At 35.6% G+C, this 25,248-nt stretch overlaps 1 protein-coding gene across 1 annotated transcript in view; it reads right to left on the bottom strand.

The window, feature by feature from the left end:
* Window positions 1-25,248, bottom strand: part of OMA1 (OMA1 zinc metallopeptidase) — a gene marked incomplete at both ends in the record, with an annotated part of 59,946 nt that overhangs the window by 5,685 nt on the left and 29,013 nt on the right. The window contains one exon of the mRNA XM_080692811.1: window positions 13,590-13,739. Within this exon, the coding sequence (XP_080548937.1) occupies window positions 13,590-13,739 (150 nt within the window). The remainder of the gene's footprint in view (window positions 1-13,589; window positions 13,740-25,248) is intronic.

Consider the following 25,248-nt stretch of genomic DNA (forward strand, 5'->3'; position numbering starts at 1 on the left):
CACACCTGGCTAAAGTATTTGGGAGGGGGGCGGTACTGGGGATGGAACCCAGAGGAATTACCCCATCCCTATTTTTTATTCTTTTTTTTGAAACAGGGTTTCACTGAGTTTTAGAGGACCTCACTAAGTAGCTGAGGTTGTTCAGAGAACCACGATCCTCCTGTCTCAACCTCCCAAATGCTAGGATTACAAGCGTACACCACCACACCTGGCTTGGCTAAAGCATTTTAATTTTTATGTGACCACTATATTTTCACTTTTGTTATATTAATTTTATTTTTTTAATTTTTTATTTTTTTTTATTTAGTGGTACTGATGATGGAACCCAGGGGCATTCTACCTCCAAGCTACATCCCCAGACCTATTTTATTCTTCACTTTTAAAAAGGGTCTCACTAAGCTGTGGAAGGCCTCACAAATTGCTGAGGCTGGTTGCGAACCTGTGATCCTCCTGCCTCAGCCTCCTAAGTATATTAATTTTAGTATACCAAATATATAATATATATATATATATATATTAGTTTTGAAATTTTTAACTATAACTCTGTATGTGTCAGTGTGTGTGTGTGTGTGTGTGGTGTGTGTGTGTGTGTGTGTGTGTGTGTGTGTGTGTTTGTGTTACTAGGAATAGAACTCAGGAGTATTCTACCTCTGAGCTACATCCCCAGGTCTTTTTGAGTTTTTGTTTCAAAATAGAGTCTTGCTAAGTTCCTGTGCACTGGCCTCAAACTCACGATCCTCCTGTCTCATCAATATTCTTTCATTTTTTAGACACTTGGTGGCTCTGGGTATTTTAATTTGGTTGTGCTATGTTCCTTATCTTCCATATCCATGAGTCTTTGCTCTGGGGCATCAATTCTGCATTTTATAGCCTCCACGGAAAGTTTTACAGCTTCTCTTTCGTATTTACAAGTTTAGCAACTTCCCAAAATGAAGGTGCCTTAGGTCTCTACAGTCCTTCTCTCCTCTCTCACTCACTGCGGTAAGTCAGGCCTGTGTACCAGCTGCAGGTGGCACCGCTCTGTCCCAGTTCTTGCCAGGTTGGCTCTTCTAATACTACAATTTTTTAATCTGCCTGGGACTCGTGAATTTTTAAATAAATTTTTCTACTCTTAAGTTTTACTTTACTAGGAACATATCAGAGGCTTTATTTTCTATTATCACTATTGGAATTAGTTTAGATGAGGCTCCTTGTGGTATGGCCAGTTAAGGACACTCAGATATTTAATACCTCTTTTAAATAAAATTAGCTTCATTATTCCTTTCTTCTCAACTCGTGTATATTTATTATTATTCTAATTTTCTTAAAGTCTTTCTTTACCTACCTCCTAGATCTACTCTTGAAAGGGAGAAAACTATAGCTGTGACATCTGTAATTCCAGTAGGGTTGATTTGGCTGATCTAACTTCCTTCTTCATTGTGTTATATAGATTCCTCCTGAAGAGACACTCAGATTAGCCTCTTCACATAGAGAAGACAGCCCTCAATCCAAAAACTGCAGTTGTTTGAGAACTGAGTATCTGCAGGATGCAAAATCATTACCCCAAATATCTTGCTGGGGCCAAAGGGGGAAAACACTTCATATATAATGAAGAGTGAGGACATCACCATCCAAACTCACTGATGGACTTTGGCATGGCATTGCCAGATACTAAGAGACTCAATGCCAAGCAACATGCTGCATAATACTCCACCTATAAAATGTTCTTGCCAAAATAGTCCTTCTATTTACAGATATATAGAGCAACAAGGTAGATGATACCACAAAGAAGCAATCAGATAAACCTAGATTCTAGAATGTGCTAAATTTATTCAACAAGTCAATGTTGTATTAAAATAAATAAAAAGGGAGAGGTATTGTTCAAAAGTCAAGGAGATGTAAGGAATATAAGGACAAATCACAATATGTTGATTGTAATGGATCCCAATTTGAACAAACCCACTATAAACCGTATTTTGAGAAAGAGAAATTTATATATGGACAGGATATATAATTTTAAGGAATCATTATGAATTCCCATAGGCAGGTGTTTTGGAATAGCCTTGCCTAAGTATTTGAGAACTAGCCACAAGGTGTCATGAAACCAAAGAAAAAGTGGTTGACTGGTTTAGAATTACACAGAGTGCAATTCACTAATGGACTTACTGATGGGAGTGTGGTTCTGGGTGGCAGCAAGAACAGTTAATTCCACAGTTTTGGTCAGAAAGAGGGAAGGATGTATGAGTTAGGACAAAATGACTTCATCCTAGCCGAAGTGTACCTGGCTTGTCTAAAGCTAATATATCTCTACAACCAGGGTCCAGTTGTTATACCCCATATACAACTTTATAGTTATTTTATCTACTTGTAGTTTTCTGGGAAAGTATGCAGAAAAAAAATCAGGGTTACTCTGAGGCAATTATGTTACAACTCATATTGGTGATTACAACTCAAGTCATGTTAAGCAAACCCATACAGCGGGATAATGGTATGATTATAGAAGAAAATGATAGTACTTTCTGAAATGCATATTGAGGTAGACAGTGTACAAGAGTTCAGGCAGTGCTACCCTTAAATATAATACTTTAGTATCCAAATTACTGGAAATGAGGACACTCAAGAGGACAGCAGAGGAAAGCAAGATAAGCAACTCCCTTTAGCTACCTAAAGACAGATGCTCCTAAAGGGACTCAACTGTCTTGACACCCGTCTTGGGTAATCTCATCAACCAGGAGAGATTAACTCAATTACAGGAGAGAGGGCTAGAGGTTCATACCATGCCCAGACAGACTATCATCTATTCTTCAACTTTCATTACTTGAAAGACTTTTTAACTGTATAAAAAGACAACCTTTATTCACCATATGTTTCCTGTCCTTACTTTCTCATAGCTTGTCTCTACCACACCCAGAAGACCCACACCCTATTCCTTTCTGTAGTTCAGGATGCTATATGAGCTACAGTCATCTAAGTGTGTGTGTGTGTGTGTGTGTGTGTGTGTGTGTGTGTGTTACTGGAGATTTAACCTAGAGGCATTTTGCCTCTGAGCTATAGCCTCAACCCTATTTTATTATTATTATTATTATTATTATTATTATTATTATTACTGTTATTGTTATTATTGTTATCATTATATATATTTTTGCAGTACTGGGGATGAAACCCGGAGGCATTCTATCTCCGAGCAACAACCCCAGCCCTATTTTTTTTATCCTTTATTTTTTGAAACAGGGTCTCACTGAGTTGCAAAGGGCCTCACTAAGTAGTTGAGGCTGGCTTTGAACCTGCACGATCCTCTTGTGTCAGCCTCCCAAATGCTGATATTATAAGTGTGTGCCACCACACCCAGCTTTATTATTATTATTTTTTGAAACAGGTTCTCACTAAGTTACTGAGGGTCTCACAAGGTGCTGAGACTCATTGCGAACCTGTGATCCTCTTGTCGCTTCCTCTCAAGTACTGGAATTACAGGCATGCATGACAATGCCTGACATCATCTAACTCTTCTTTATGGCTCATATTTTGTGGTATTCCTGTGCATATGTATGTAATGAATACAGCTTTCCTTCTGTTAATGTTCTATGTTAATTTAATTAGTAGCCTAGCCCAAAAGCAAAAAATCCTAAAAGTATAGAAGAAAGCCATTTTCACTCCCATATAATGAAGTTCTAAACGCATCATCTCAAAATATGACTGTAGGAAACCAGACTATGCCACCACACCCCAAATACGTCTCTTTAGCACAATAATTATTTTGAACCCATCATTTTGGGAAATAGCACACAGAGGAGTAACTCTGAAAAGCGTTAAGTTATCCTTTTGTAAAATTTATATCTATAAAGGAACTCTCTGTGCACCAAGAAGAGAAGGGTGACTCTCTAGGTCACTAGAGACGTCCCACAACATAGCTTACTCTTGTTTACTGTTCTTTTTCTAGACACGTCCCAGAGCCACCTCCCATGGCCACGTCCACCAGGCCTTCACTATACCCCTCTCACTTAGTTTTAGTAGAAGATGGTATCTAAGCCTAAACTCAAGCCTTCTTTTCCTGGTATCCCTTGTGTATACATGAGGTAGGCATGTTAATAAATTTGTTCCTCTCTTGTTAATCTGCCTTTTGTCAGAAGAAGCTCTTCCCAACAAAGATGTGTGAAAGGTACATAGCTTTTCTGCCTCCTCTGTAAAGTAATTAGAGGTAAAATGCACTGATGTCTAGGATTTACGTTACTTAATACATCTAGAACTAAAATTAAAAAAAAAAAAAAACTTGGTCTCTATTCTCCTTTCTCTTCTATTATTTTTGCATTTCTGAAACTTTAACCTTGATTTAATGTCTGTGCTTTTCATTCGAAGTGACTGAGATTTTAAATGTTTCTCCTGGAAAACAAAACCAGCCCTTTTTCACCATCTCTATTTCCAACTCTGTATCTTAATTTCTGAAAGCAAGCATATACTTTTGAAAAGGCCTAAGGAGATTAACATCAAGAACTTCAAAGACTAACTTAGCAACAAACTAAAAAATTAATGAAACAATGGGTTGTTAAAAGAGACAAAAAAATATGACAAGAATAATCTCTACCTGGTTATGCAATAATAAAACAAAATTTAACTTTATATATCTGTCTGATAATGATTTGGTATATTTTCCTTGAAAGAAAAATAAAAGACAATAGACAATGTGCTGGTATTGGGAAATGACTTCAAAAGGTATTTGAAAATAACTTTGGTATTAGAAAGCCAGAGTTTGGGTGCAGGCAGGCACTCCAACAGGGAAGGGACCCTGCAGAGTTCCAGGTACCAAGAGTGATTAACAAGAAAATAGAGGGAGCCCAGGGTCTTTTACATTTTAAAGACAAGCAAAATTCCCCAAGGATGTGGGGGGATGCCATAGGCCTTCAAGAGATCCCAGACTTTGATAATCAATTAACACATTTTGGGGTGTAACAAAAGGCTTGGGGTCTATACCCAAGACAAGGCAGGCCTACAGGAAGGAATCCCCTTATCAAAAGACCTGCCCCAGAAGGGTCAGATCTAGTTGGGTCAGAAGATTATTGGTAGAGCAAGATGAAGGACCATGTATCTATAAAACTGTTCTGTATCCAAAAACTTTGGTGAATTACTATCAAGTCACCCCACTATGTCAACTCTCTATGAGATAGTGCTTTAATCTAAGTTCTGTCCTATCTTTCTGTCTTTGTAATAATAAAATTGCTTAAGCTTTCAGCAAAAAAGAGAAGTTCTAGCTATTGTTATCTACGCACAGCTAAGAACAAGAACCCGCGGCTACATCTCACTGTTACGGTTTTGGCGCCTTTGTGATGTTGTACCACCATAACAATTTTTGGCACTATAACAGTTTCGGAGCCTAACAGGGGCACCATAACAGTTTTCACTTTAATAGACAATAAAAACAAAGAAATGCGGAAGACTTTGAAATGGGTAAAAAAATATTAGGTGACCTCGTAAGTGCACCCTTCTGGGTTATCCCCATCTTTGATGACCTTCGAGCTATTTCACAACTCTGTAAGTTGTAGAAAATTAATAATAATAAAAATGATAATTGTCCATGAAAATAGAAATTAACAAAGTCTGGTGGAATACAACCAATTACTGCCCTATGAGTGGAGTAGTTTTGTGTCCATTTGAATTCCTTATTGACCATGTGTGTATTAATAAAATAAAAGTCAATATGGCTACAGAATGGTTTAAAAAAAGGAAAGGGAGAAAGAGCAAAAATCTTTCCCTAAACCTCAGAAATCTACAGACAGGAGGAAGGTCACCACACAGAAACTCAATCGGCAAGAGGGAAAATTTTTCTAGAATCTAACAATACCTTGTCAGGTTTGAGACAAATACTGGAATAATAAGTTTTAACTCTTAACTTTTATATTCTAAGATGCCTACAAAATTTAAGACCACCTTTCTTTGTGTCAGTTCCCAACAGCCCAGACCTACTTTCCTACAGTGGAAGGAAGGCCGGTATGGTCTAACTGTGCCTGTGTTCCTCATCTGCAAACCTACTCTGTGTACAAATAGAACTGCATTTATCTTGCCTTTTAGCCTTGTTTACAATTTCTTGGTTTACACTATGGTTCTTGAATTCTCCTTTGTATTAGTTATTACAGATTAGAGTTTCGCTCATTATTGAGTTAAATAAAATCTCAGAGGTGCTCATTTTATTTTTGTATGAGTCATGATTTTACCTTTCAAAAAACTTACTCTTTAAACTCATTTCACTTCTCATACACTGCAATGGAAGTTGGAATCTGACTAGTTTTTAAAGTGATATAAAGGAGGTAAGTATAAATAACTGAAAATGTAAGGTAAATGATTATAAAAGAAAAATAATTCCACCTTAAAATAGATCGATTATCCTCTGGAATTAAAAAAAAAAAACCCAAACAAGGTTTCCAAACAAAAACATGTTATAGTCAACTACTTGAAGACTGATAAAACATAGGGGAATGATGAAATCCTATCATTTGTACCATATGGATAAATCTGAAAGACATTAGGTAAAGTGAAATGTGCCAGGCACAGAAAGAAAAATACTCTCTGATCTCATACATGTGGAATCTAAAAAAGTCAAACTTAGAAAATTTGAGAGAATAGCGGCTTACCAGGGCCTAGGCACGGGGCAGTGTGTTTGGTGAAATGCTGGTTAAAGTCTACAAACTTTCAGTTACATAGAAGGACTAAGTTCTAGGAAGATCTTATACAGCACTGTGACCATAGCTAATGATAATATACAGTATATTTTAAAACGGCTAAGAGTGTAGACTTTAAATATTGACACTCCTAAATAAATATGTAAGGTTACTTAGCTCAATTTGATTATTCCACAATATACATAACTAATCAAAACTTTATGTTGTACACCAAAAATATATATAATTAAAATAATAACAAATACACATGTATTTCATTTTTTAAAAGGCACTATTCTCAGCAACAATGTATTCAAACAACTGCTGATTCTTCTAGGAACTACACATCAACTACTATACATCAGGATTCTGCTATATAATTCACATCAAATAAAACAACCATGATAGCCAGGTGTGATGGCACACACCTGTAACCCTAGTTCTTGGGAGGCTGAGTCAGGAAGATAGCAGGTTCAAGGGCATTTCAGCAACAAAGCAAGAATCTTGGCAATCTAGGTAGACCCTCTTTCCAAACAAAAAAATAAAGAGGGCTGGGGATGTAGCTAGGAGGTAGAATGCCTCTGGGTTCAATTCTCAGTACATAAAAACAAAACAATAGTTACTAATTCACAAAATATAAACAATAACAATTATGTTTAATAAAAAGGAAAAAATGGGAAAATATTACAAAAAGATTAATGATTAGATTAAAAGCTTGATTTGAAAATAGAAAGCAAGACATTTCAAGGAGAAAAAAATCTCTATATCTTAACATGCTTTTCTAAAAATATTACTTCTCTTCCCTCCCTTCCTCCTATAAGTAATTTTTTCCCTAATAGTCCATTCACTTCAACCTCAAGTAGATACATATCACATGCACTTTGATTTTTTAAGGTTTTAGACAATGTTACTGTCAGGCTTCCTGGCTTTGTATGACTCAGAGGCCAATTCAATTATAGTAGCTGCTATGATATTTGCCTTTTCCTCAACACTCTCCACGTCAGACAAAATGAAATTCTGTAAGGTGAACAGTGTATGTTTGTGTACATTGGCCGACATTTCACTTTAATGTTAAACACTCAAATCTTCTGCTCATGAGATGTATAATATTAATGACTTATTCATTTACTTTGTCTAATTATAAGTGCATAAGAATAATTTATGCATGAGTTCAAAACCCCTAACTGAAAGCTTAAAGAATTCAAAATAAAATCAGATTAAAATGAATGTACTCACAGTTTGCCAGTGAGTTATTTTGATATCTAAAAATTAAATATAGTAAATTTGAATATCAAGATTTTAAAAAAGTTTGCAAATAAAACTGGCATCAAAAGCACTAAAATTATTTTTTAATCCTATTCAAATTATGATGATTATAAAATAATTCTAAACAACAAAAAACCTCCAAATTAATTATTTTCCTATATATTCTATCATTGTCCATTCCCTTAACCTCCCTCCACCGAGGAGATAGAAGGGACAGAAAGAGAGAAAAAAAAGAAGAAAAAACTAGAGAATTTTTAAAAAAGCAGTCTAAATATCATTTTTTGTTGTTGTTCTTTTGGGTTTTTTTTTTTTTTTTTTGGTGGGTATTGGGGTTCCAGGAAACCCTTCTACCTCCTGGTTATACTCCCAGACCTATTTTTATGTTTTTATTTGGAAACAGGGTCTCTTATGCCAGTGCAGCTGGCTTTGAACCTGCGCGATCCTCCTGTCTTTGCCTCCCAAGCGCGGGGATAACAAGCATGCGCCACCACACCCGGCTAAATATCAGTTTTTAAATATTTTAAGTAAATTTCCCTTGCTCATGTCTACTCATGTTTTATAAAAATTCTTACTAAAAAGAGTTAAATGAGGTATGTTTTTCAAGGACAAATCACGATACACATAAATGTAAAATCTGAATAGCATAACTATAATTTAAAAACTGTCATACTATTAAAAAATCAACAGGTTGATACAACATCTGTTCTTCAATTTTTCACCCAAGTTGTTATGGTAACCAAAATATGTGGAATATGTTTCCTAAATTTAACTGATTATTTCAAGTAAATAAAATTATAGCATATCAGCTTATTAGCTACAAATAATTTTATTACTATAAACCTATATTTATCCTTTTTAAATGCTAGTGGATCATAAGATTATATTTAATTAAGAAACTACACATATTTTACCTCAGAATTCACATTTAAAAAATAGCAAGGACATATTTTTTCCAACTTAGGAGTGTTATCTTGGTTTAAAAACAAGGAACCAGTCTCCTTCTTGAACAATATATTTTTGGGTTGTTTTTTCTTTTCTTGTGTGTGTGTGTGTGTGTGTGTGTGTGTGTGTGGTATTGGGGTGGAACTCTGGGGCTTTTCTACCTCTAGGATATACTCCCAGACCTATTTTATACTCTATATGGAAACAGGGTCTAAATTGCTGAGAGCCTCAATAAGTACGTGAGGCTGGGTTTGAACCTGTGCAATCCTCCTGTCTCAGCTTCCCAAGCTCTGGGATTACAAGCGTGCACCACCACGCCCGGCTTCCTTCTTGAACAATATATTATACTAAAGTACTCCAAAATTACATGAGAATTGTACTGCTCTGTCTGCAGGACCTGTAGATCACATTCTTCTGAGCACTGCCAGACTCTGTCAGTCCTCCGGTTCTCTGGCCAAAGCCCTCTAGCATCCCACCTCTGAGCAAAGCCACAGAGGCACCTCCTCTGCCTAACCCATTTTAAACTGCTCCTACAGCGCTCTGCCCATTTTTGCTCACATGATCTATCTGCTAAGGAAGAATGAGCCATTTAGAGACAGGGCCCAAAAGAAGGTAATTAAGGTTAAGTGAGGACACAGGGGTGGGACCCTGATCCAATGGGACCAGTTTCCTTATAAAAAGAAACCACAGAGCCCCACTTTTCCCACCCACTCCTATTCATTGACACATTTCTGACTATTTTTGTTCACATCGCCTATAACACGGTGCATAAAAGATGATCAATAAATATTTGTTGAATGCATCAAATGAATTTAAAACATCTTACTGATTGATAGGCTATGGCAATAAATATGGTAATGATAGTCAAGGAATCCAAAAAGAAATAAGGACTTAAAATCTTCAGTAAGTTAAAAAATAAAAATTATCAAAATTTGTGTTCTCATCAGAGAATCACAGAATCTTACTTTCTTGGTTCTCCTCCTATGAATCAGTTGTGGAACAGACTCTGCCTTCCTCCCCCCCAATTAAATGCGGGAAATGCCACCTCTGCTGTTACTGTGTCCTGGACTCTATTTTGTACTCAGTTCTTAGGTGAACTCATCCACTTTCATTGCTTCAACTACCACCCCTTTTTGAGTGACTGAAATCACTTGTCTCTCGCCCAGAACACTCTGTGCTCTGGTGTAGCCTTCCCAACCAACTTTGAGAATCCATTCTTTAAGCCTTAACACCAGGAATGTCAAAGGACAGGAACCCTGGGTAGAATATAATACTGTACTCATTTGAGTAGAAAAACTCCTAAGTAAAATGTAATTTTAAAATACATTCTTTAGTAGTATATAGACTCACATAATTCCACACACTGCCTGAAGAATTGCTTTCTTTCATTACAGAAATGAGACCTATGATAGTAGAGAATTACAATATTTGAGTTATGTCGTGTATTCTAATTAACAACATACCCTTGTACTAACTATTAGTTTCCCTTCAACCACTGAATTACTCCCAATATTGTAGTAGAGTTTTACTGCTTTCAAATTGAATTTAATCACTTGGGGGGGAAATATAAGACATATCTGAGGTTTTTAAATTAAGTTTCTCAACTGGGATAGTTTATTTTTAGAAGAAAAATACCTCCTGTGTTTTTCTTCTTAAATGGCTCCCAAATAATATTTGTTTCACCAACCATGTTTCACCATACTCACCAACCAATTCATTATTATCTTAAACATTTCCCTAATGTACTTTTTTTTTTGTACTGAGGGTTGAACTTTGGAGCATCCTCTTCTGAGCTACACCCCCAGCCATTTATTTCATTTTTTAAATTTTGAAACAGTGTCTCACTAAGTTGCTGAGGGCCTTGCTAAGTTGCTGAGGTAGGTTTCAAACCTGTGATCCTCCTGTCTCAGCCTCCCAAGTACTGAGATTATAGGTATATACCATTATACCCAACTTAAAGCATATTCTTTACCTCTCTGAAAATCCTCAGTGATCTGATAAAAAGACAACTCAGAATTTAGGAAAAGTTTTAAGTGGAAGTTAGCTAATAGGATTCATTATCTGGTTTAAACAAACCATATGTTTTTAGAATTTCACTGAGTGAAAACAAAAGGAAAGGGATTTCTAAGAGAAAACTGTACATTTATTTTGGCTTTTGAGACAGGCCTGGTAGGTACTATAAGGTCCTTGGGTTTGGGGTAGCACCAAGGAAGCTCTTAAAGTAAGTGGACTTCAGTGTTACTAGTTACTAAGTAAACACATATTACTCTAGGCCCATGCTGACTTCTTAAGACGATTACTAAACATTCCATAAGGTAAATTTCAGTTATTTCTTTCTCAAATATTTTGCCTTCAAATTAATAATATAAATAAACTCTGGTTAGGATAATGTTACTACAGACTAAATATAAAATTCCTATGTTGCAACTCTAAACCCCCATGTGATAGTATTAGAATGTGGACTTTAGAAACTGGTAGGGTCTAGAGAGTAGAACCTCCATGAATGGGATTAGTACCCTTATAAAGATACTCTAGAGAATCCCCTGCTCCTTCCACCAAGTGAGGCTACAACTAGAAGAGAGCATCTATGGGCCGAGAAGATGACCCTCACCAGACACCAGATCTGCTGGCACTTTGACCTAAGACTCCCCAGTCTCTAAAACAGTGTGAAACAAACTTCTATTGGTTATAAACCACCCAGTGTTTTGTATACTGCTATAGAAATCCAAACGAACTAAAACACATGTAAAGAATCCAGTCCTAGCTGTTTCCAATGTTAATGTAAAATACCATGTTCAAAATATCAATAAATCCTTGTATCACTCATTCAAAATACATCTAGAATCTTAGTGCCCCACCCTCTGCTACCATATAGCTTGATTCAAGCCACCATCACTCCTTACCAGAATTATTCCAAAAGCATCTTCAATATCCTGATTCCACTCTTATCCCATTACAAGTCTATTTTATATACCACAATCCCAGTGATGAATGTAGGACATGATTCCAATCAAGTCACTCCTCTGCACAGAATCTCTTTACAATGCACTAGAACCTTCATAATCTGGCCCCTCTAAACCTTATCCTGAATAGTTTTTCTCTCTTTAACTCTATTAAGCCCCAGTGTCTTACTTGCTGTCCCCTGAGCACAACAAACATACTCTCATTTCAGGTCTTTTGTATTAGCTGCTTCCCCGGTGTGAAAAATTTCTCCCTTCCAGATCTTAGTCAAAGAGGCCTTTCTAGACAGTAGAAGGTAGAATCCTACCTATTCTTTGCTGCCCATCCCTCTCTAATATCTTTCACTATTTTTCCCCAGTATCCTTAATGATGCTTGACGTACAGGTTCAAATTGTTGATGTTGTGTTTGTGGTTGTGTTTGTTGTTGTGTTGTTGTGTTATTATCTAGAATGCCAGTTCCAAGGCAGTGGAGACCATTTTGTTCTTTGCTCATTCCCCAGCAACAGAATAAAGAATGGAAGACTACCGATAAACATCAATAAGTATTGATCACATGAATGAATGAATAAATATTGTGCTTGATTCTTTTCCCAAAATTGATGTAGATTCTTCTTCCTTAAAAACACATACCACTATATTTCTACTTTTCTCCTGGTAAGAATATTCCTTGTTTTAATCATTTTATACTTACCTTAGCATCATGCAAAAATTTTCTTTGTATTTCCTGAATGTAGGATCATATTTTGCTTTTGACAGATACTCAGTATTTGTTGAGCTGAATTTTGAAGTCATACTGAAAGATACTTCTATAATATACCTGAACCTGTTGAGCTATCCTTTAGCAAATAGCCAAGTATCAATTTCTAAACTGCTAAAGAACCTGCTGCTTTCAAAAACCAGCTGGCAAATTTAGTGCAAATGAGTCAGAAGAGAATCTGTTGTCTGGTTCAGAGACTCCTGACATCCATTCTGTACTGATGTGGAAAAGGTTTTGAATGATGAAGCAGATCAAAAGAATTTCAGAGGAGAGTAAAAACTACTTGGGAGAAAGCTGCCTGAGCTTGATCCATTAATTAATTCTACAAAAAGAAAAGAAAAGAGCTAGTACATAGACATAGCCAGTCTATCTTTACAAAGAAATAACCAGAAGCAAATCAACATGAAGAAATTTTTCTAAGAAAAAAACTGGAATTAATATCTATTTGAGCCAAATTTTATATAATTCATTAACTGCTATTTCTGACAAAAAGCTAGCATCACTAAGAAAAATTATATTATGATCAATATATTGTAAAAATAATATGCTTTAAGTTTTAAACTTTCATCAAATCAGTTAAAGTGAAATGTCAGATGTTAATGAAGGTTTAACCTTCATCACTGATAAAAATCAACTGTATGTAGTAATTTTTTTTTTTTTTTTTTTTGTGGTACTGGGGTTTCTGGAAGCTCTTCTACCTCCGGGCTATACTCCCAGACCTATTTTTACATTTTTATTTGGAAACAGGGTCTCCTAAGCCAGCGCGCGCGGCTGGCTTCGAACCTGCGCGATCCTCCTGTCTCTGCCTCCCAAGCGCGGGGATTACAAGCGTGCGCCACCACGCCCGGCTGTATGTAGTAATTTAATTCCCAAGACATGTAGGGTTTTACTCTTCAGCCCAATCTTATGAAAATTGATCATCAATAATTATACTAATCAAAAGACATACTAGAACTCTCTTTCTAGAAAAGAGAAGTGCCAGGATTAATAATAAATGATGCAGCAAAAATGACTCTGTTTTACACAAATCAGCTCACCTGTGGGACAAGCCTATCCAAGTACTCAGCTCTGTTTCCATGAGAGGGATGTGTCGATAACCATTCAGGCAACTTGGGATGGCCCTGGAGGATATCTGCAAACTCCATCCACTGCCACAACACAGGACTGGCTCTTACATCCACACATGCCTAAAACCAAAAGTAATAAAAGTGGTTGATAAAATTAGTTATGAGAACTTTTTTTAATTACATTTCAGTCATTCCATTTTTTCTGATTAAAAATAATTTATTATTTATTGTAAGAGAACGTTAAAATAGAAAACTTCTATAAAGAGTAAATAAAACCTGCAAATAGACTATACAAGAACAATCACTATTATCACTTTTTTATCTTTTAATAAATATGTTTATACCTACACATTCATTTTTATACATACCCTATTTTTATTTTTTAGAATAATGTAAGTAAACTGATTTATTTTGCATAATAGCATCTAAATAACAAAAGGCAGACTTTTAGTGGGTGGAATAGGCAGTCAACTTTGCCTGGAATCCCTCTTAGCCGATGAAAATCCCGAGTTGCCTACTGTTTTTTATAATTGTTTTATTGGTACATTGTAGACATACATCTTAATGGGGTACAATATGGTAGAGGCATATAGGCACAAATCATTCAGCCCTTCCCCAAGTACCACCCCATTCCCTCCTCACTCCCTCCTTCTCATATTGGCCTTAGTGATTGATTTTGATATGTAACATTTCCTACCACCACTTTCATAGAGTATGTTCATTGCTTTAAAAACTCAAATAAAAGCCAGGCATGGTGGCACACGCTTGTAATCCCAGCACTTGGGAAGTGGAGATGTGATCGCACAGGTTTGAAGCCAGCTATGCTGGCTTAAGAGACCCTGTTTCCAAATAAAAATATAAAAATAGGTCTGGGAGTGTATCCCTGAGATAGAAGGGTTCCATCCCCAATACCACAAAAAAAAGCACTCAAATAAGGTGCTAGAGAAATTACAGAACATCCACCCTCCCTTCTCATGCCCCTCCACATTCACAATAATCCAAATGCCCCAGGATAGCCTACTATTTTCAGTGTGATGGATATTAAGAGCATTCATTTAGGGTAAAAATTCTATACAAATTTAAAAATTATGTTTTCATAAAAATAACATATAAATTGTTACTGAACTGCACTAAAGAAATTTTTAACCCTAATTTATACCACTAGAATATTAGATGTCAAATAAGCATGCAGGAAGAAAAGAGTTGCTTTTTTTTTTTTTTTTTTTTTTTTTGGTGGTACTAGGAGGATGGACCCCAGGGGCCTTCTACCTCTCAGCTACACTCCCAGACCTATTTTTTATATTTTTTATTTGGAAACAGGGTCTCTTAAGCCAGCAGAGGCTGACTTCGAACCTGCACAATCCTCCTGTCTCAGCCTCCCAAGCACAGGGATTATAATCGTGTGCCACCATGCCCAGCAAAAGAGTTGTATTTTAATGCATGTTAACTTATCTACTTCCCCTCAATCTTACATAAGTTTTTTTTTTTAAAGAATACATATAGATCTTAGTACATGTGTGCCCAGTTCCATCATACACTCATATATACACCCACATACATATACTTCTAAGTAGACAGAATATTTCCGGAAGGCTGTTTAAGAAATGTTAACATTAGTTACCCAAAGAGTGTAACTGAGATATTCACAGTAGAGAGAGAGTGGAAATCTTATTTCTAAACTATATTAAAATGTTTTTAACAAAAAATATTTTTAAATCCTCCATAAGGTAAGACTATTTTCATAACTCTGTTCAATTTCTTCATATTTCTTATTTTTTCTGTAAAATATAATGAGATAAGAAGTGACTGTATATTTTTCAACTATTTTACTTTTAGTTAAAATTTAGAAAAAAATTATATCGTATTGACTAAAATGTGGTATCAGAAAGAATTAATGTAGTGTGACTATGATACCCAAAAGTCATACAAAATACCACATCTAATAAAACTGGTTCATACCTACAATATATCATTTTGTATCAAAAGCCATTAATAGATTTTCAAATGCTAGGAAAATTTAGTGAAAAAAATTGAAATTCAAATCAATTTTATTTAATATTTAAAGGAGTGTAACTCTAAGACCTCTGAGAATTGAGTTTAAAAGAATCCATATCACTGCAGAGATATGAATATACACATATGCATATAAACAGAAGTACATGAGACGGACATATAGCAAACATACAAATATATGATCTGTGTTTTACACGTACAGAAGTGTGTATCTATAGATTCATTCTCCATGTACAAAATATGTGTAACATGGATGGCGACCAAGAAAAGCAGCATTTACAAGTCCTGCTAACACTCGATCTCTATTGCCACAAAATCATCACTTTTCATAGCCAGAAAACACTATCAGCAGAGAAATAAAAAATGTAAACACATGGGACAGAGAAAAAGAAGACTAGAACAACCAAAGACCAGAAAAAAACCAGCCCACATTGCGGAGGTGGAGTCACGCTGACACGATCCTGCCTCACAGCACCAGGCTCCAGAAAGGAAAGGTAAACAAGGAGCTGAAGTGAACAGGTGCGGATCATTCAGGTGTGATTCAGCAGTTCTTTCAGTGCAAAGAACATCTAAAACTCCCAGTGGCCAAGCTCATCATGCCTTCCAGGGACTCAGAACAGAGATCAAAACCAGAAAAGAAATATGCCAGCCTCACAGCCGAGGGCGTGGCAGCAGCGCCATATTGCCGCCGCCACCGGCAGCTGTGAGTTCACTATGCCCACAACAGCTCCAGATGAGTGTACTCAACAGCCGTAAGTGAACTTGCAGCCCCTAAAGGAGAAATCCCAGCATTGCACCCCCAAGGACTTGTGCAGCTTTGATAATATCCCTGGGTCTGAGATTTTGCAGTTCAACCCAGTGAAGGAGTAGCAGTGGCAGAGATACCACACCCTAGTCTCAGCTCCCTGTGGGAATCGCCCAGCTTGGCACTCCCACGGTCTCGCACAGCCTTGATTAACTCCCTGGGTCTAAAACTTTGCAATACAACGCAGTAAAGGAGTAGTGGCGGCTGAGATAACCACAAACTCGAGATCTAGAGCACCCTAAGTGAAGTCATGGTGACCTGGGGAAGAACCCAGAGAAGGCACAAACTTCTGAAATCATGGGAAAGAGGAACAACAATAGAATAATGAACGCCCACAACCCCAAATCAGGAATATAACTGTAGAAATAATACAGGACATTCAAAAAGAATTTAGAGAGTCTAAAAGAAATAAAGGATGCAATCACTGAAGTAAAGACATCAATTCAAACTATAAACAACTGATTAGACCACATGGAGAATATAATCTCGGTCCTAGAAGATGATCACTCCAAAAACGAATGCATAATTTCTAACATAGAAAAAAATCAGACAGCAGGAATCTGACACTGAGGAAATATGGGCCCATTTTAAGAGAGCTAACCTAAGAATAATCAGAGTAGAGGAGGGAAAAGAAGGTGAAACCAAAGGGATCAATAATCTCTTCAAGGAAGTAATAGCAGAAAATTTTCCAAACATACAGCAAGAGGTCGATACACAGGTCCAGGAAACTTATAGAACTCCCTTTAGACAGGATCAGAGAAAAGGTTCCCCATGCCACATAATTGTCAAAATGACCAATGTGGAAGCCAAGCAGAGAATCTTAAAGGCAACAAAAACAAAAGGCCAAGTGACATTCAGAGGCAAACCAATTAGAATCACTCCAGACTTCCCAAACCAAGTCATGAAAGCCAGAAGGGCTTGGAGTAACATATTCCAAACTCTAAAAGAAAACAACTTCCAGCCAAAAATTTCCTACCCAGCAAAACTATCTATCAAATTAGATGGGGAAATAAGAAGCTTCCATGACAAACAGAAACTGAAGGAATTCATGTCTTCAAAACCAGCGCTAGAGAAAATACTCAAAGAGATTAACTACAAAGAAGAAATAGGTAATTCACACCAGAACCAGAGAAATAAGATTTTCCATCCAGCAGTCAACTAAGCAAAGAAAAATAAACAGTATCTCAAACAGAAATAAAATCTTAACATGTTAGGAAATAAAAGTTATCTCTCAATAATCACACTGAATGTAAATGGCCTCAATTCCCCAATAAGAAGACATAAAGTGGCAAAATGGATTAAAAACCAGAATCTATCCATCTGCTGCTTACAAGAAACACACATTACAAGTAAAGATAGTAAACAAACTCAAGGTAAAGGGCTAGAGCAAAGTAATTCATGTTAAGTAGCCATCCTAACAAATGTGAAGTAGTATTTCACTATAGTTTTTATTTGTATTTCCTTAATGGTTATATTATGATAATGATGAGTGATATTCATGTGCTTATTGGTCATATAAAAATATTTGGAGATTCATTATCTATTTTAGTCTCTTACCTATTTCTAAATTATATTGTTTGCTTTTATTGTTGCTAATTTTGAGGATTTATATTTGGAATATTAATATACCTTCAGATGATAGCATTTGGAAATATTTTATCCCATTCTATCAGTATCTTTTAATTCTGTTTACATTGTCTTTGGATGTACAATTTTTTTTATTATTTTTATGAAGTTTGTTTGTTTATTCTTTTGTTGCCTGTGCCTTTGGAATCATATCCAAGAAAGCACTGCCAACTTCAATGTTGTGAAGTTTTATGACCCAGGTTTTCTTCTAAAAGTTTAAGTCTTAAGATTTACATTTAGGTCTTTTATCTATTTTGAGTTAATATTTGTATATGGTGTTAGGTAAGGGTCCAATTTTATTCTTTATCATGTAATCATTATTTTTCAACAATATATAGTGAAAAGATTATTGTTTTGTTCACCAAATGCTCTTGGAAACCTTGTCAAAAATAACTTGACCATATATGGAAGAATTTATTTCTAGGCTTTTTATTTTACTCCACTGGTTTATATATCTGCCTTTATAGCAGTACTACACTGCTTCGAATATTGTAGCTTTATAAGGGTTGAAATCATAAAATATACATCTTCTAGCTGTGTTCTTTTTCAAGATTGTTTTGGGTATTTAGAGTTCATATTTCATGTTAGGATAGAATTTTTCTGAAAATAAATATATAAATATATGATAGTCTCACCTTAAAAAAATATATCCTCTGGTAAGAAAGAAAACAAGAAAGAAATACTGAAATGTTATCTCTAAGTGATCAAAAGTTTGATATCAGACAAATGAATCTGTTATGTGAGATTATCATTGTTAATTTTTAATAAATTGCTACAATATTAAAAATAAATAAATAAGTAAATAAAAATATGTATAACATATATATTCACATAGAAGTAGTTGGTTATGGCTGAATTCCAAATACTCACGAAAACACCTGTCAATAGTAGGTCATCACATTCATACCAGAAAAGCTGAGACAAGTAAGGTTACCTAAAACAATTCATAAAATGTACAATGACTTGAAAGAATATCAACTGAAATCATTTTTTTTTTTTTTTTGTGGTACTGGGGGTGGAACCCAGAGGCTTTCTACCTCCAGGCTATACTCCCAGACCTTTTTTATATTTTATTTGGAAACAGGGTCTCACTAAGTTGCTGAAAGCCTCACTGCATAGCTGAGGCTGGCTTCAAACCTGTGCAATCCTCCTGTCTCAGCCTCCCAAGCGCAGGGATTACAAGCGTGCGCCACCACGCCCGGCTAACTGAAATCATTTTAAATGTACAGCTTATGCAGAGTAAGAAAATAAGCAAAATACTGAAAATTGGAAGATAAATATTTCAAAAGCCTTTATAAATGCATGAATTATCTAATTATATGAGTTTTCTATGCAAACCAAAATCATACTATTCTAATTTTTATCCTATAATTGCTCATCAAAAGATTAAATAAAATATTTCCCTGCTCAATCTCTAAGTAACACAGATGATGGCAATCTTTAAACAATATTTGATAGGGAGAAATTGCTAGTAGTTGATATCAGCAAAATGGTGAAACAGGATCTCTGGTTCCATGCCCTTTCACAGCAAGTTCCACCAGCCACTGTCCATAACCTAGAGCATCCTTCTGAAAACACTTAGAAACAAGTCTGAGCACCCACATGGTCTACAGAACTGAATGGAGCAAGCCACCTCTCCTCATCCCCTAATCAACACAACAGACAAGTCCGACAGAGAGGCAATCCCCAATGATGCATTTCTAAGGGGCACAGTACTGGTCCTGCCTATCCTGTGCGTGATTACATCTAATATTGGAACACACATTGCAGCCCTATCTAACTGCAGATCCCAAATAGTGGAATTATGCAGATAAAATATTTCTTAAAAGAAGTCACCAAGTTAATTTGAAAACTCACAAGCTCTGCCTTGCTGGGGTTGTCACCAGCTAACTTTACAGAAGCAGAGGCTAGACTAAGTAGTCAGTCTATCCTGGTCAAAGAATACCTGTAAAGGCCAAAAAAGGTTCTTCTCTAATGCATAGGCAAAAAGGACCAAGGATTGCAAAGCATAAGGGAATCATGTCACTTAGAAATAAAAATCAAGTTCTAGTAATAAACCCCAAAGAAATAGAGATTTATGAAATGACTGGCAAAGAATTCTGAATAATATTCATAATGGAATTGCTAAAGGGAGGTATTAAAACTGAGACAAAAAGCTGTTAATTGATAACATGAAATATACAAAAGCCAAAACTCAGTGGTATAAGTAAAACACCATATGCTACTGTGTAAGATAATGTTATTTCTAGTATAAGGATTAAAAGACAAACTATTAATAATGACTATAGCTAAAATAAATTTCAAGGGCTCCACATTTAAAAGTGAAAAACTCTGACATCAAAAGCTTAGAAAAAAGATGTGGTGTGTGTGTTTGTGTGTGTGTACAGCAGCATGTAATCAAAGTTAAGTGGTTATCAGTGCGAAATAAGTTGTTTTAAGCATAAAATGTTCTATATAAATCTCATGGTAACCATAAAGCAAAAAATCTTTAGTAGAGCACACAAAACAAAAATGGAAAAGATTCAAAGTACATTGTTACAGAAAACTACCAAACTACAAAGGGAAATAGCAAGTGAGGAAGAAGCAAAATATCTACAAAGCAACAACAAAACAACTAACAAAATGCAGTAATAAGTACCAAAAATCAATAACTAACTTGGATATAAATAAATTAAAATATACAACAAAAAGATAGTCACTGAATGGCTTGAAAATATCAAGACCTATATATGCTTCTTAAAGAGACTCTCCTTGCTTTAGGACACAAAAGATAGATTGAAAGTGAAGAAATAGACAAAAGACATTCAACAGAAACAGAAACCCAAAGACAGCATAGTAGCTACACTTGCACAGATAAAATATAATTCAAGTCAAAAATGTAAAAAGATAAAGAAGGACATTACATAATTCATAAAGAAGATATAACAACTGTAAATATATATACCAATGTATATATTTACAAATATAACAAATAAATATTAAAGGGATAAATTATAACAACAGTGGAGAACTTCAATACCCTCACACTTTCAATTTAACAGAAAATTAATATAGAAACATCAGACCTGAGTGACACTTTGGCCAAATGGACCTAACAAACATAGACAGAATTTTCCATCCAACAACAGAATACACATTCTCTTCAAACACATACAAAACATTCTCCAGCAGAGAACAAAAATATTAGGGATAAAACAAACCTTAGAAAATTTAATAAGACTGAAATTATATCAAGTGTCTTTTCTAATTACAATGGCAAGAAACTAGAACTTAATACCAGGATATTTTAGAAAATTCAAAAGTATATGGAAATTAACATACTCCAGAAAAACCAATGGGTCAACAGAGAAATGAGAAGTGAAAACTTTAAAATCTTGAAACAAGTGAAAATGGAAACACAGCATACCAAAATTTATGGGCTACAGCAAAAATAGTCCTAAGAGGCAGGCTTTCTACACAGTAAAAAAAAAAAGAAGCCTCAGATAAACAACCTAATATTATACTTGCTGAAACAAGAAGAAGATGGGGGCAGGAGGAAGAGAAAAGAGGAGGAGAGATAATTAAGCCCAAAGTTATTAACAGAAGGAAGAAAACAATAAAGACCAGAGCAGATATAAATGAAAGAGACTAGAAAAATAATACAAAAGACTAACAAAAACAAGTTGGTTGGTTTTTTTTTTAAAGATAAGCAAAATTGACAAAATGTTAGACAAAAAAAGGTAGAATCAAATATATAAAATCAGAAATAAAAGAGAAAACCTTACAGCAAATACCATAGAAATACAAAGTATCAAACAAGACTACTGTGAACAAACATATGCCCACAAACTGGATAACCACAGGAAATGGATAAATTCCCAGACACATACAATCTACCAAGACTGAATCATGAAGAAATAGAAAAATCTGAACAGATGAGTAATGTAAAGAGATTGAATCAACAACAAAATGTCTCCTGTCAAAGGTTGAATTCTACCAACATTTAAAAAACAACTAATAGCAACCCTTCTCAAACTTTTCTAAACAATAAAAGAGTAAATATATCCATATTCTTTTTATTGGACCAGCATCACTCTGATATCAAAGCCAGATATGAACATTTCAAGAAAAGAAAACCAGAGTCCAATATCTGTGATAATCATAGATACAAATACCCTTTACAAAATACTAGCAAAGTGAATTCAACAATATAATTAAAAAGATCTCACTGTGACCAAGTGGGATTTTTGTGATGCAAAGATGGTTCAACATATACAAATCAGTAAATATGAAGCAAAAAATTAACAGAATGAAGGAAATAATATCTCATTAGTTGCAAAACATAGTTTCAAAAAAAGCATATGACAATATTTGACATCCTTTCATAAAAGCAAAAACTCACAAATTAGATACAGAATAAATATACCTTAACACAGTAAAGGAAATATATGACATGCCCATATTTCGCATTATATCAATGAAAAGTGGAAAGCTTTTCCTCTAAGACCAGGAACAAGGCAAAAATATTCAATATTAACATTTCTATTCAATCTAGCCAGAGTAATTAGACAAAGGAAAGAAATAACAGGTATCTAAGTCAAAAGAAAAAAAAAAGTGGAACTATTTACCTTTGAAGATGATATGATCTTATACATAGAAGACCCTAAAGATTCTACTTCAAAAATGTTAAACAAATTCAGTAAAGTTCAGGATATAAAATCAACACACAAAAAAAATCAGTGCATTCTATACACTTACAACAAATTATCTGAAAAGAAAATCTTGCAAATCTCACAAAATCATCAAAAAGTATAAAATAATAAACCTGACTAAAGAATTAAAAGACCTGTATGCTGAAAACTGTAAGTATGATGAAAGAAATTAAAGACAACTCTAATAAATAGAAAGATATCCCAGGTCAATGAAAAATGGATATGAGTTGTAAATGTAAGGCTGAAACTATAAAATTGGGAGAAAAGATAGAAGGAAAGCTCTATGACACTGATCTTGGCAATGATTTCTTAGATACAACAAAAGCACAAACAACAAAAACAAAAAACAAGCAAGTAGGACTACTATCAAACTAAAAATCTCCTCCACAGCAAAGCAGTTAACAGAATGCAAAGGCAACCTATGGGTTAATATAAAAATATGTGAGAAATACCTACAACTCAATAGAAAACATAACTCAAAAGTAAGCCAAAGACTTGAATAAACATTTCTCTAAAAACTGCATAGTCAATAGGTATATCACTAATCATCAGAAAAATAAAATTAAAGCCACAATGAGATACCACTCACACGTGTTAGAATGGCTATTATAAAAATAAATTCTAGTAATATAAGCATTATTTAGGATGTAAAGAAAATAGAACCATTGTATATTCTCTGTGGGAGGTAAAATTCTGCAAACTATAGAAAATAGTATCATGGTTACTAAAAAACAAAAAACAGAATGGCAATGTGATTCAGCCAAACCCACTTCTGGGTATTCACCCAAGAGTTGAAAATAGGATCTCAATGAGAGATGTACATTCCTACAGTCACTGAGGAATTATTCACAATAGCCAAGAGGTGGAAACAACCTAAGCATTCACTGACAGATGAAAGAATACAGTATAAACGTACAGTATAAACACACAACATGACTTATCCTTAAAAAAGAAAATCTTGTTACCAGCAAAAGCATGGATGACATTAGAAAACATTACACTAAATGAAATATATCAGTCACAGAAAAAAAAATATTGTCTGATTCAACTGAGGTGAGATATGTAAAATGGTCAAACTCAGAAACAATGTTGTCAGGAGCTGGCAGGAAACAGTAATAAGGGGGTATAGAAGCTCTTACTTATGCAAAGTAATGTGATGTAGAACACTTTCACTACAGTAAATACTGTATTATACATTTAAAATTTTCAAGGTAGAGAGATTAAAGTTCAACTACTGAGAAGGCAGAGTCTTAATAAACAAAATAAATATAGCTCACGACCCAAAACAGATCCAGGAATCACGATGAAAGGAATCCAGTAACTCTGAACTGCGAGATCCACTGCAAAAAAGCCCAAGCCCACAACGACCTGCTGTGGATGCGGCCAGCCTCCAGCACCATCACAGGCTGCAGGCCCAAACCGCAAGTCCTGGCACAGCAGCCCCAAGAAATTCAGAAAAAAACCCCAAGAGTTTGAAAGTGGCCATAGAGCTCCAACATGTTAAGTGGTGAGCTGCACCCGAGTGGCACCATTTGCTCACCAGAGGTGGCACCTGCAACAGCACAGCAAGACCTCCAGAGACCTGGAAGGGGACCAAGTAACTGTCTGCACCCAGAAAAGCCACAGGACCCAGTGGTGCAGCTAGCTCTCCAGAGCCCCAGACCAGGGCACCCAGGTAAGTTTGCGCCAAGATGAGCCACGGGACCCAGCGTGCACCCAGTGTGTGACATGGGAAATGGCAGTTAACCGTGTGCACCCATTGTGCACTGCGAGACCTGGCAGGCTAGTCCAGTTAGAACCTCCAGAGACACAGGAAAGGTGCTCAAGGTGCGATACCTTCAGAGGGCCACAGGGGGTCGCTCCAAGACTACAGTTGACACCCCCCACTCCTGCGGGTAGGGAAGCAGAGGCCTGATCTCTAGGAGAGTTCAGAGATGTGAAGTACAGGCTGGAAATACACAGAACCCGGGACTTGCACAGAACTCATTAACAGTGACTCCCAATGCCCTGTCACCTAAACACAAACTTGTCAGAGTCAAGAGAGGGGCCCAACACTCAAAGAGTAGGCTCAAAAGCTGACAATATGGTACAGAGCAAATAAGAGTCATTGGAAAATACTACAGAAGCTACCACAGCAATCAGACATTCGGATATTATACGGGCCCACCCCATATTTGTAAATTAGTAGTACTGGGGTTTTTTTAATTGTTTTATTTTGGGTTTGAGGGTTTTTTTTTCTTTTATTAGGGTTTTTGTTTGGTTGTTTTACTTTGTCGTCTCACATGGTCGCTAGTTCTTTTAATTTTACTTCATTTTTGTCCTTTTTTTTCTCTTTTGGTTTTTATCTTGTTTTGTTACATTATTCATGTTTGTTTGCTCTCCCCCCCCAATCCTTTTGTGAACTTCTTCACTCTAGCCTATGTCAAAACTTTTTTATCCTTTTCTCTATTTCATTGTTTAATACTCATGGTATTTCATATCTCCATACTTAAAT

Source organism: Muscardinus avellanarius, assembly GCF_963383645.1.
Source record: "Muscardinus avellanarius genome assembly, chromosome: 3".
NCBI lineage: Eukaryota > Metazoa > Chordata > Mammalia > Rodentia > Gliridae > Muscardinus > Muscardinus avellanarius.